This window comes from Nipponia nippon, unplaced genomic scaffold (assembly GCF_047370975.1).
Source record: "Nipponia nippon isolate SJK-2023a ecotype South Korea unplaced genomic scaffold, ASM4737097v1 scaffold_12, whole genome shotgun sequence".
Taxonomy (NCBI): Eukaryota; Metazoa; Chordata; class Aves; order Pelecaniformes; family Threskiornithidae; genus Nipponia; species Nipponia nippon.
Genome location: NW_028262313.1, coordinates 433,493 through 446,246, shown reverse-complemented (window position 1 = coordinate 446,246; position 12,754 = coordinate 433,493). Strand labels below are relative to the sequence as shown.

Sequence of the window (12,754 nt, the reverse complement as noted above, 5' to 3'; positions counted from 1 at the left end):
GTCAAAAGGATTTGTTGTTTCTGGGAGCGCAGCTGGAGATGCTCCAGCGTTTGAAGGCAGGGTGCAGGCTATAGCACGTTGAGCATCCAAAGCAAACTCTCACTAATGCCTTCCAGATGCAGACAAGGTTTTTCAGCATTCAGGCCCAGCAGATCCCACCTGTGCACCAAAGGAAACAGGAGCTGCCAGCAGAACTGCACCTGATCGCAGAAGGCAGCTACAAGGGGTAACCCTGCTTCCCCCCTCTCTGAGAGCTGAGCTGTGTTTGCATGCTCGGTGTCAGCCTGGCTTCAACCGAAAGCACCCTCTGCTCCCGTGCACGGAGCAGCCAGCAGGTCCTCCCTTCCTGAGCCAGCCCAGCAGCCTGTGTCTCTTCCCAGTGGCTCCCAGTCATGCCACCTTCAGACCCTACAGACCCCTGGGAACCATCCCCGTGTCCTCCATCATTTGGCACTAAACTCTCCAACACAATTCAGCCTCGACGAAGCCTCCCACTGGCCCCTCGGCGTCCGTGATGCTTCCCACCACACGCTCATCCCTGCTCCCAGGGCAGCCCCCGCGGAAAGGACACAGGAGCAATCCCATGCATCCCATACTCGAGCCAGGAGCTTCCCAATGCACCTTCCCCACCACCCCCCGTCCCGCAACGGCTCTCACCAACCTCCACTTGCTGGCAGATCTGTATCAGCTTGGCCATCTGGTTTTCCAGTTCACTGTTGCGTTTAACCAGGTTGGTGAGATTCGTCTCCAGGGTTTGCTGCGAGTCCAGAAATGGGAGAGGAGAAAGAGAAAAAACCAAAAGATCAGTAAAGCTAGAGGAGTGTCCCCAGTCCCCCATTAGCAACCAAGACCACTTGCCACCCAACACGCTGCCTGAGGGAGCAACTACTTGAATAACTTTGGGCAAAGGCTCTCGGGTTTCTTGGCAGCTCCTGCCCATGCTGATGGGTCGCGCAAGTGCTCGGCCCAAGGCGGGGGAGCCACCGAGCTTGGCACCGCGGCGGCCCCGAGGAGGTCACCAGCCGGAGGGGACGGCGTGGGTGTCTGCCCTTGGCTGCTCCTTTCTGGAGGCGGTTTGAGAAGCCGGGGTGTGTTGTGTTCCTGCAGCAAGGCTAAGTTTCTCCTGGGTTCCCTGGAAAACTTTATAGGCAGCCGGAAAATCATCAGGAGTATCTAAGTTTCTCAAAAATGTTCTCAAACCACTCACTGCTGCTGAACCCTCTGACAAGGTGGCAGAGAGTAAACGTGCCGCTCCCCGCGCTTCTACCAGGAAAGAAGCCAGCAGGGCTATTTTCGTCATCAGTTTTGTTTTGCACGTGGTGAAGAAGCCAAACAAGAGCCTGCTGAACCATCAGAGAGGGATTTCTGTCCGTTGCAAAGCATCTCCGCTGGAGCAGCACAGGCGCAGGCAGGGAGAGCAATGTGGCAGCTCCCCACGGAGCCGCGGGGACAGCTCGCCCCGCGCGCGCCGCCGGCAGCCTCTGCCCGCCGCTGCCAAAACCCAGCCAAGTTTGGCCGTTCCCTCCCACCACGTCCCACCTTTTATACGAGTATAAAGAGCTATTCTGCTTCCATGGCCAGCCAGGAAGCCTGCCCGCTCCGAATGAAGCGCTGCTATTTTCCACCCCTGCTCTCCCCTCCTCATCCTCTGTTGGTACCGGAGATAAAAGGCCCCCGGGAGGAGGTTGTGGGCCCTGCCGCAAGCTGCCTGCCCTTCCCTTCCACGCTGCCTGTTGCTGGCGGGAGCGGATCACGCCCGGCGGACCGCAGCCCGAGCGGCGCGGGGATGCCCGGGGAGTGCGGTCCCTTTTGGCGCCCGCAGGCTGCAACGTTCATGGAGCAGAACGCGATCCAGCGGAGCGCGGAGAAAGAGCCCGTTTGAAAAGATTTCGATATCTGTGGACACACAGTGGACTCGTAGTTTTTTGGATATCAATAATTTAAGTGACACTGCATTCCCATTAAAATACGTGGCTCCGCTAAGAGGAAACGTTTTATAACAAAAGTGCTCACTACCTGTTGCAACATTTGTCGGGAAAATGATATCCTATTAATATTTTAAACTTCAGGGCTGGAAAAGGATCCCTGCAGTGTTTTATTCATCCTCAGCTAGAAACTGCAGTCCGAGGCTTTCATCAAGACTCCAGCAGACCCATAAACACGGCCTTTCTCTGCACGCACAGATAATTTGGGGGCTAGTTAGCCAAGAGAACTTGAATCATAGTCATGAAGCACAGGCAGAGCATTCATTCCTGAAAAACCACTGGCTCCTAAAATACTCCGAGCTCTTTTGCAATCCTGCAAATTGCTAGCCAACGGCGGGTGAAGCAGAACACAGAAGCGGGTTTGAAAAATGAAATAAAACCCAGGGTGCCTTCATTAAGTGGAAAGTGCTTTGCACAACAACGCTATATCGATAATGAAAAAGCCAGCTGCTAACAGTTCCTGCCACCCTCTTTCCTTATAGCTCAATATTATTAAACATAATTTGACTAAAGCATTGAACATTTAACTTGCTAATTATCTTCCTCATCACCAACTCGGCTGCACTGAAGTCACAGCTTTGAAATTGCAGCCGATCTGCTTTCATGTTCCAGGCTGTTGATGGAGGGCAGGGAGGGAAGGGAGATGAGCTCGAGACAGATACACTCCTTGAAGCACACGAGTCCGAAACACATATGCAGCATCCCCAGTCTTCCAGGGGACAGCATCACTCCTCCCCCATCCCCAAACGTGCCCAAAACCTGCTCCTGAGCACTCCTCCCCTGGTTAAGCGTCCGCTGGTACTGCAGGGATGCGGAAGCTGCCGGCAGCGTTTCACTCGTGTTAATGATGGCTCAAGCAGCAAGCGCCCTGCCTCGCTGCTCCCTTTGCAGGGCTTCTGTGGGAGGCAGCTCTGGCTGCTGCAGACCCTCGTGCAGCACGTGAAAATGCAGATGGACCCATTTCCTCCTGTTTGATTTGCTGAAACAAATAAAATACGCTAGAAGCTTTGATTACACCAGCTGGTTATTTTGTAGGTGTATATAAATTACAGCAATCATAGGGGTTGTTTTTTAATTGCATTATAACAGGCTCGTAATTTCCCCAAACATTCACCTTCTGGCCTGAAATACAGAACAGTTGATTTCTCTACAATTGGGAGGAGAAGTGAGAAAACGAGATAAAAAGGAAACACCACCACGTCCTTGAGCAAAGTCACGGGCGCTCGGTGAGACGAAGGGGCCAGGCCGCCCAGGTGATGGGAACCGGCTGGCGCGGGGCCGGCGGGCCCGGAGAGGAAGGGCGCACGGACGCCGTCACCGGGGGAGAGCAGCCGCGCCTCTCAGAGCCAGCCCGAGCTGGCTGCGGCCGTACAGCTCGCAGAATACCCCGCCAGGATCAAACCCTTTCCGGCACCTTCCACAAAGCAGCTCACCAGCTGCACCCCATTTACCTGCAGGTGACCAGATGCAAAATAAATATATTTGGCACGCAACCGAAGGAGCCGAATAACATGGCACTGATGTGCAAGCACCGATGTTCATATTTTATTTAGTTATGTGCATGATGAGCAACAACTTCTCAATTTTCTTTTTTCTCTAAATATCAAACAAGCAGCGAACTAAACACGGATTTTTCTATTCCTGTTTGAAGACAGCATCAAGGTCAGGGGTTCAAGACAACTTTAGGAATTATAAATATTAGGCTTCCTCCTGGTCCGCTGTGCTTTGTCAAAGAGGACCCTGCCTGCCCCCGGCAGGAGCACATCCCGCGCTCCCTGCGCCGCTGGGAGCCGCGCTCCACGGCCGGTCCCCACCCCACCCACCAGTCTGGAAGCTGGTCCGCAATGGGAAACGCAGTCGGCCTCGTGGCTTTAACCAGCTGGGAGACAGGAGCAGAGCAGCTTTCGGGCCCCAAGCAGGCTGGCAGGGGAAGGGGCCCCCGCTGAGCCGCTCGGGAGCATCGCACTGACCTGCTCTGGCTGCAGCCGCCGGGTGACGGGGGGTCCGATCCCCACGGGCTTGGAGCCACGTGAGCCTCAGGTCCTCTCCAGCAGTGGGAACCCCTGGGTGCAGGCCAGGAGAACCTGGAGGCCTCTGTAGCTGGGGAAAGCCTTAGACACGGGAGTGCAAAGGCTACCGGCGGCACGGGGGGCTTTTGCTGCTGCTGGTCTGTGCTGACATTAACTTGCAACCAGCCCCAGCGCTGCTCTGATGGGCGAGAGGGCTCACCCCAGCGAGCCCGGCGAGATGGCACGGGAGAGTGTCACTTGGCTCTGCCAGGACCAGCTTTCCACATTTATATTCATGCAAAGGCAGCCAAAACTGGAGAGTGTTTACTTTCAGTGATTTATTTAGGGCTTTTTTCATTGCCCTTGTTCATTTATAATTGCTTTCGATACAGATCGCAGGTCCCTGCCTTGCTCCCTCCGCGGACCACAGACACAAACCACTTGTGCATCCATAACCACATGTGCACACACACACCCCGCAGTCAAACCAGCTGTGAAACGCTTCCCCGCTCGCCCACTGGCCGGCCCCGACCCCCGGGGCTGCAAAGCGGCAGGAAAACGGGTCCCTGGATGCCTACCATCGTTCACCAGCTTCACCAGAAGGATGCAGGGGAAGGGCACCGGCGGCAGCTGGGTGGGATTTCTGCCGGGCTGAGGATGCGCGGCCAAGCCCTCGGCGGCTGAGGAGGGGCTGTCAGGTCTCCTGGCACGGGGGAGGATTGCGCTGGGTGTCCTCTGCCCAATTTGGAGCAGCACAGGAAAGCCAGGTGCCACCAGCACCCCGCCCAGGGTATCCGGAGCCTGCCATGATGGCTCCTGCGGGAGCTGGTCAGATTTTAAAACCAACATCAAAGTTCTTGATGGTATCCTGCAGCTGCAACGCTGCTGGAGCCATAGAAAACTCACACCCGTGTCCCTGTTCCCAGCCAAAACACTGCTTTGCGCTGGCTTTGTGGGGCTGAGGGGCACCGACACGGCTCGTCTCAGGAATGCCAGCGCGGCTTCTCCTCGGAAGCGGCGGCCGGCCTGGGATGGCCACAGCCAGCTCCCACCAGGGTCAGTCCCAAGCCCATCTGCCGCCCTCCGAGGTGCATTTTGGGGAGGGAGGACGATGGGGTGGTTGTGCCGCATCCTCCCAGCTCCGCTAACGACAGCCACCTCCGCGCTGCCAAGCCAAAGCCTGGGCGCTGGCGAGCACAGCACAGACCAGGCCCTTCCCCGTGACCACGGCAGGTCCAGAGCGCCGGCACCACTCCTGTGCCGGCAGAGGCTCCTGCTCCAACCTCCCCTCCCCGCCGGGCAGCGAGAGCACAGGGCCCACCCGCTCTTCACCACCGTCAGCCCTGGTAGCGACAACTCCTTTTGAGATGATGTTGATAATCAATTCCCAGCCCCCAATGGAAAAAAAAAAAAAATCAGGGAGAAAATACGATAAGCAAGTCAGCTGCCTGCCTTTGCTACGAGAATTTCCCCAGACAATAGGACAAGTGACAGAAAGACACGACTGAGCTGCCGAGCGGCTCCCGCGCAGCTCCCGCCTTCTGACACTAATGCATTTTAAGTCGCTTTGGAGCAAAACATACTGAGTAAAAGCTGAAATAAACTGCCAGCTTTCAGTGCCTGGTATCACCCTCGCCGGCAGAGCTGACCTAGAAAATCAAGGGATTTGTTATGGCGGGGTTCTGATGGTGTTTCTAACGGTGCTGAACAGAGCCGGGAGCAGGAGCCCGGAGCCAGGGAAGGCGGCCCTGGTAGTTATCCCAGCCACCTGCCCAGAGGGGCCAGGGACCGAGGGGAAGCACTTGCCCACCAGACGAGGGTGCAATTCAGTGCACTGCAAAGACAACTTGCAACATGCCCCGCCACATCCCCTGCCCAGTCAGAGCAATGAGGAGCGGCTCTGAATCTGTTCATTAGGTTTAAACCCTGATGATGTATCGGGTTTAAACCCTGAGCGGCTCTTTCTACGCTCACCTTCATGCTGGCTTGGGAAGCGGCTCCGGAGGAAAGCTCCCCCGTGGGGAGCAGGGCTGGTGGCTGGGGTGCAGGGGACACGGCGGCAGGCGTGCCATGGCACGGGGCTCACCGCCACATCCACCCGAGCAGCATCACAAGTCCCACGGTGGGAGTCACCCGCGCGGCCCCGGCGTGCGGTGCTCAAGCCACGGCCCCGGTCCCCAAGGGTCCTGGGGGGTCCCCAGCCCGGAGTCCGGGGGGTCCCCAGCCCATCCTCTTCACCCCGCGCACAGCAAGCACAGAGTTATCTCAGCCCAGCAAGAGCGGGGGCAGGATCCTGCTCTCAGTGGGGCAAATCCACCATTTCAGTGGCTGTGCTCCGATTCGCAATGAGATAGAAGAGAGGGAGGCATCAGCCCGGAGCCCAGAGGGGAAGCTTTGCTGGGCTGAGCAGGGACGCGGGTGCCGAGGAGGGCAGGCAGGATCAGGAATAAGTGCTGCTCATTAGCACATACTGCATCTAGTGTCTCCTTGGGAATTTAAATTTAGAAGAGAAAAATAAAAGAAGAAAAAAGCCAAGTAAACAGGGCTAACTGAATGTAAAATTTGCAGCTGTTTGTTGTGCCACTGCCTAATTAGCACATATTGGATTTGCGTCTTAACGGCTCTTCTTGAGCATCTTCTTCTGCACCGAGCTAACCAGCTTGAACTTGTCCGATTGTGGGGAGCAAACCCCTCTTCGGTCTCGCCTCACGAGAGATAACAAAACACCCTGGGTTGTAACGCAATCCCTCCCCGCCCCGGCCGCGCTCTGCAGATACCCCCGCACCCACCCCCGCGGGACGCCATCACAGGCGCGGCAGGGTCCCCGCAGCTCTGGCGCTTCATCACTGGATGGTCCCAAACCCAGGCTGATGAGAGCAGACGAACCTGTGCAGAAATCTGCTTAACCACCAAAGCAGCAAGGCGTTATTTACTCCTCCTCACAGGGCAGCTCTGCCGAAGGGCTCGCGCGTGGCTTCTTCCCTTCATCCTTCGGCACATTCACGGGGCTCCTGATCCCTCCATCGCTGCAAAGGACGAGGAAACGAGGCACTGACTGGTTTGAGCTTGACTTGTTTCCTCACCAGGTTTCCAACGCTCCTGACCAGGCACCGCCGAGCGCCGCTGGACCCGGCGCAGCTCCCCTGCAGCAGCATGGCGGGCAGGGAGGCAGCGCCTGTGTCATGCACTGGTTTCTTTTTATTTCTAGCAGTATCTAACACGCACTGCTTTGGCCACTGGCTTGTAACATCTAGAGCTTCTCGCCACAGAGAATGCAAGTCCATCGCTGAAGGAGGGACAGGGAATGGCCGCTCAGATGCTTGCTGGAGAAAGCGCCCAGCGGGCAAGCAAATGTCTCTGAAACAGGAGACGTCCCAGTTAGCTGTGAGCTAAACACAACCAGTTGGAGCCTGCAGCCAGAGGGGCGACCCTCCACCTGCTCACTGGGGGGCTGCCCCGGCCACGGGGATCGCCCGGGGCACGCGGGGGCAGGAGCCCGCGCCGGCAGGGACCTCCCGGGGATGCTCCTGCCCCTATCTCAAGCCCTAGTTTCCTTCAGAAAGGCTGCCAGGGGCTTCTCTTGCCAGGCTCCCTCTACGTGAGAAACGCATTTCCTCCAAGGGGAGGCAGCCAGGCTTCTCCAAACCCATCACCTGAGGAGACAGTAAGGTTTTTTTACCCTTCGCATAATTGCAGTGGTTTTTACTGCTCTGGATGTCGGTGCTGCAGGTGATTTTCTCAGCAGCTCCCCCAGGGCCTGGTTACACATCAAGGTGAAAGTCTTCGTCAGAGCCCAGATTCCCTTACCCCGTCGGTAGGAAGGGGAGCGCGTGATCACGTGCCTGACAGAGCTTAGGACCAGCAGCATCAAAAGGTCGGCTGATTCGGAGTCCGGCAGCCCCCTGCGACCTGCCGCGAGGCACACGCCAGCAGCCGGAGGGGTGGCGGGGTCTGCAGCCCCGAGGAAGGCGCTGAGCTGAGCAAGCGGGTGCTCCTGGGCGGGACAGAGATCTTTCTGCCCGCAGATGTGCTTACCCAAAAAGCAACATGTTTCCGACACGTCGTCCTTCCCTAATAGAAAGGACATGGGAAAAATATCTGTCGTGACTGACAAAACTCTTCCACTCAGCATCCAGTGCCTGGCCGCAAGGAGCCCTCAGCTTACAGGAGACAAGCGATCTCCGAGACTCACCTGGCCTGCGCAAGAGCTGGCGTCTCCCTGCGGCGGGTGCGAGGCTGCAGAAACCCCAGGCCGGTGACCCCAAAGCACCACAGCCGCAATAGCTGCTGACGCTTCCCAGCCCGCTGTCGCCCCATCCGCTGCCTTGCAGCGGGGCCGGAGCCAAGGGCAGGCCCTGGCGTGGTCCACGCGCCCCAGGGTCCTGCCCTGCACCTTCGCCGCAAGTCATCTCCACCCTGCAGGTGTCTCGTTGACAGGAGCCCTTGACTGGATGTGAAATGAAGGGTCTGTTAGCGGGCATACAGCCACCGGAGTTACAGAGGGACTATGAAGCACGAACAGCAAATTGCCTCGTTAGGGTGAGCGATTTGATGCCGAAAAGCGACGGAGTTAATAATGAAGACGTGATGGCAGCAGCTGCTTGGATATGCCAAGGGACTGGAGGAAAGCAAGAGGAGCGGCCAGGGCTTCTCCCCGTGCTCTGCCCGGGTGCTCCTGCTGCCCTGTCACTAGCCCGTGGCCACTAACGACACAGCAGTCGCTAGGGGCTCCTAGGCAGGGGAGTGGGTAAGCCTCCTTTGCAGCAGCAAAGATGGGGCAATGAGAATGGCTTGTTTATCCTTCTCAGGAAACTCCTCTCCTCCTGCGGCTTCGGATGAGCTCTGGTTTTTGGCAGGATGGGAGGGAGGATGGAAACTGCACCGGCACCGCTCGCAAGGAGAGTTAGAGCAAGCCGGTTTCATTTACAGGGATGTGGTTCATGACCACTGAGGCAGCTGGAAAATCCCCCAGTCGGAGCGAAGAGGCACTTAAAATGAAAGGACACGTCATGTTTTCGCTCACCCAGGTTCATAGCGCTGTCAGCTTTGTGTGAGTACGCTCGGTGCTGCCACTGAAGCAGCCCTGGTGCCCCGACAGCTTTACACCTCGCAGGGAAAGCCACGTCCTGCAGCCGCTGCCCTGCGAAGCCGCCGGGAAACCTCACCTCTCCTGAGATTTACAGCACCCGCTTCTGCAAGCACATCTCATCCTCCCGGCAAACCCACACTGTGTTAGAGCGAGACCCACGGCCGGCTGCAGCGCCGGGGCCGGTGCTAGGAAAGGCACCTTTGGTTTTTCGGGGGGATGCTATCGACAGCCAGCGCTTGCCCCCGATGCTGGCTGGTGCTGCCAAGGGGTGCGTGCTCGTGGTGAAAGACCTTTCAGGAATTAAAGGAGTGCTTTCCTTGCCTGTTGTTAAATCGAGCCCTGCAGCCTGGCAGGGCTACAGCACCCGTGTTCGCCACGCAAGCGAGGCGACCCAGGGCTGCGGGCCCCTGCGTGGGGTAACGCAGCAAGCACAACCCTGGCTCCGGGGTCTTCCGCTCAGGACCTGGCCCCGAGACACCGTAACGAGGTGCAGAGGAGACATACTTGGGATGGGGGCCAGGCATGAAACACACGAGCGAGCTTCCCTCATCTGGCTCCGCTGACCTCCTCTCTCCCTTCCCCAGGCAGCCCCTCGCGCCGGCGAGGCACCGACCGTACGCCCTCCCCGCCGACCTCTCCCCGGCACGAGGGACGCATCCATTGGCAGGATCACAGCTGCCTTTCACAGCTCTTGGGCTGGAAGCTCCTGGAAAAGAGACCTTAACACCGACGTGACCCAGGACATTGCACTACAAAGGTCTGCAGGCTCCAAAGCACCTCCTGGCCCTTTCCCCCAAGGCGCAGCAGCTTTGTCAGGACCCCTCTCCTCCCTCTGCCAGCAACAGTCCTTGTCTACCAGGGAGGACAGCACCTCTCATGGACATCCAGCTGCATAATCGCACCTCCACATCTTCCTGAAGCCCACCACACTCCTCCCAGAGCTCAGCCCTCCGAACGTGGAAAGCGGCCAGACCTCTGCATGGTCTTACCGCCGCCAGGTCTGGGGCGGCTCCTGAGCATCGCTCCGTCCCTGTGGCAGACCCTTGCATACCACGGGGACACAACCGAAGCACATCCCCAACTATGGCAGAGATTTCAACTTCTACCAACACACACGTACGCACGCAGAGCTTTTGTCTTCTTAAGGTACTTCTGATTTCTCAGCTACAGAAACGAGAGGAAAAAAATGGCCGTGGGTAAAACTCGCTGCCTGTCAATGGCAGCAACCCAGGGTCATGCTCGCCTCCTCCCAGAAACTCGCTCTTTGGCCTCATTTCCCCAGAAACATGACAAAATGTTTCTGCTCCTACAGACAGGCAACCTGAGGAACGGGGTGGGGAGAGCATGCTAATTCTCCCATAAATCAAAGCTGTCCAGCACAGTTCCAAGGGGGGGGGGGGAAAATCACATGAAACAGTTTAATGTTGTCATTCCTCCAAAGCTGCTGATGAGTTGCAGACTCAGTCTGAAGCATCTTTTTGCCAAGTTTTGCCGTCTGGCTGCTTAGCGTGCATCTCCAGGACGTACACTTCCCCCGTTTGCTCCTTCTGTCCCTGCGCTACTCAACAGAAACAGGGGCTTTGCTTCTGAAAATATTCCTTCAGGCAAAGATCCTGTAAGAGCCCTAACACCTGCAAGTCCTTGGCACGAGTCGTCCTCCTCACTGCAGAGAGAAGAGGAATGGCTCACTGGTGATGGATAACCTCGTGCTGCTGGAGCTCGTCCACACAAGCGCGTCTCCCAAGGAACAAGCCGTTCCCTGGCAAGCCACGTTGATCCGTTTTCCTGGGTAAAACAAGAAAAAGGGCGAGAACAAGCCAGCTGACACCCTCCCTGTGAAGGGGTGACCAGACCTTCTCCTCGGTCATCCCAAGGCGCGAGGGCTCCAGCAGTACGTCCCCACGACCGCAGCGCACGGAGGGGAAAGCCTGCCGAAGCCCAGCACGCTGCTGCGGCGCCGTGGGCGGCCTGCGGCGCCTGGGCTGGCGTGTGCCTTCTGCTGGGAGCTGGCAGAGAAAACCAGGAGCTGCCCAAAGGAGAGCTCAGCTTTCATGCACCCACCAAATAAACTTCCAGCAGAGGCTGGTTCCCTCCATCCCAGTGACGAGTCAGTGCAGGGCACGGCACAGCAGCTTTTTGGGTGCTCTCTCTTCTGCATCCTCCATCACTGACTGAGACATCTTGGGACAGATCTCATCATGATGTCCGCTTCCAGGCTATGGAGGGGCAGGGACATCTGGCAGCTCCCCTCCCAGACCCACGGCCTCCGGCGGTCAGAGGGCACACACCGGGGCGCGTGGCTGCCCGATGGATGTGGGAGCACGGCAGCATCTCTCCCTCTTATCCAGCTGCCCAAGGCTGACCCCACGGGTGGGGTGACAGCAGGCCTTGCAGGAGATCAGACAGCCTGAGCAGCACATTTTAACGGTAACCTGCTTCCACACTCAGCCCTCCGCTCCGTGCTCCCTTGACGGGTAAGGTGGGCGGAGGATGCCCAGCAGCATTCATCTACCCAAAGGCAGTTGTTTGCATCCGTGCTGGCCGCCCAATCCCCCCTACGCTCACCAGAAGTGATGCTCAGAAGTGGTTCGTCCCTGAGGTTTGCAGCTGGAACAGAGCAGTCGAGCCGCCCTGGAGCGTTTGCTCCTCTCCCTGGACGTCAAGGTGGTCCTGATGGGATGCTGCCACGGCAGAGGGCTGATCGCAGCGAGACAGGGCTCCTTTCTGGCCACCCCAACTCGGCAGTGTGACAGACCGCCAAAACATTAACAAGTTACAAATAAATCAAGAAATCAGAATAAGAGTTATTGATGATACCAAAAAGCTTGGATTTGCAGGTCAGCTACAAAGAAAGAAGCACCTGGGGACCAGGCTGGACACAAAGCCTGGGGCAGCACCAAGCCACCCTGCAGCGCACGTCGCTCGGAGAAGAGCACGCTGCCGGCACGGCCCCGCGGTACGCAGGGGTGCTCCTAGGAGCATCCCCGCAGCGCTAACGTGGAGCCGACGCTGGCTGAAAAGCCCACCCCTGCAGCCAGAGGAACACCGAGACCTTTGGCCCCGGTGCAGCCAGACTGGGCCCAGCACCCACGGCAGCTCTTCGATCCACTTTTGGGCAGACCCTGACCACAGAGGTGAGCCTGGAGGACAAGGCGTCCCCAAGGGCTTTATCCCTGTGCCCAGCAAGGTCCGAGAGGGTAGGCTGCATTCGAGGTTGGACGTACCCCTCGACTTCCAGCCTAAACCATCCAGCTGCAAGAAGGAGCTAAGGAGGCACTACAGAGCTCACTTAACGAACCCTTCTGCAAAAATACGGCAGAAAGGCACGCGGCTTATTTAGGTCCTTCAGTGTTTACGCCTTTTAATCTTTTCAAAGCAATTCTTCTACTGTTGGATATTATCACGGTTTTCTGTATCACCGCAGCAGTGTTGAAAATTGTTTAAATATTTTATTAAATTCATCCTGACTGTGACAAGCCAGTTTTTATTCCTGAAGCCATCTAACCATTATCTGCTTGTTTGAGCTGTCCTATTTAAATACGCTGAGACTTTACTCCCTGGTTCGGGCTGCGTCCTTTGCAGCTTAAAAGAATGTGATTTTCAGACATCTTATTAAATTCGCTACATTTGATGTAAAAATTCCCAAGCTATGGTGAGTCCTGAGCTTATTT

The 12,754-nt window shown here is 57.2% G+C and overlaps 1 protein-coding gene across 2 annotated transcripts in view; it reads right to left on the bottom strand.

The window, feature by feature from the left end:
- Window positions 1–12,754, bottom strand: part of MID2 (midline 2) — a 113,418-nt gene that overhangs the window by 35,235 nt on the left and 65,429 nt on the right. For both annotated transcript variants that reach the window (XM_087748979.1, XM_087748980.1), the window contains exon 3: window positions 662–757. In XM_087748979.1, coding sequence (XP_087605105.1) covers window positions 662–757 — 96 coding nt within the window. The remainder of the gene's footprint in view (window positions 1–661; window positions 758–12,754) is intronic.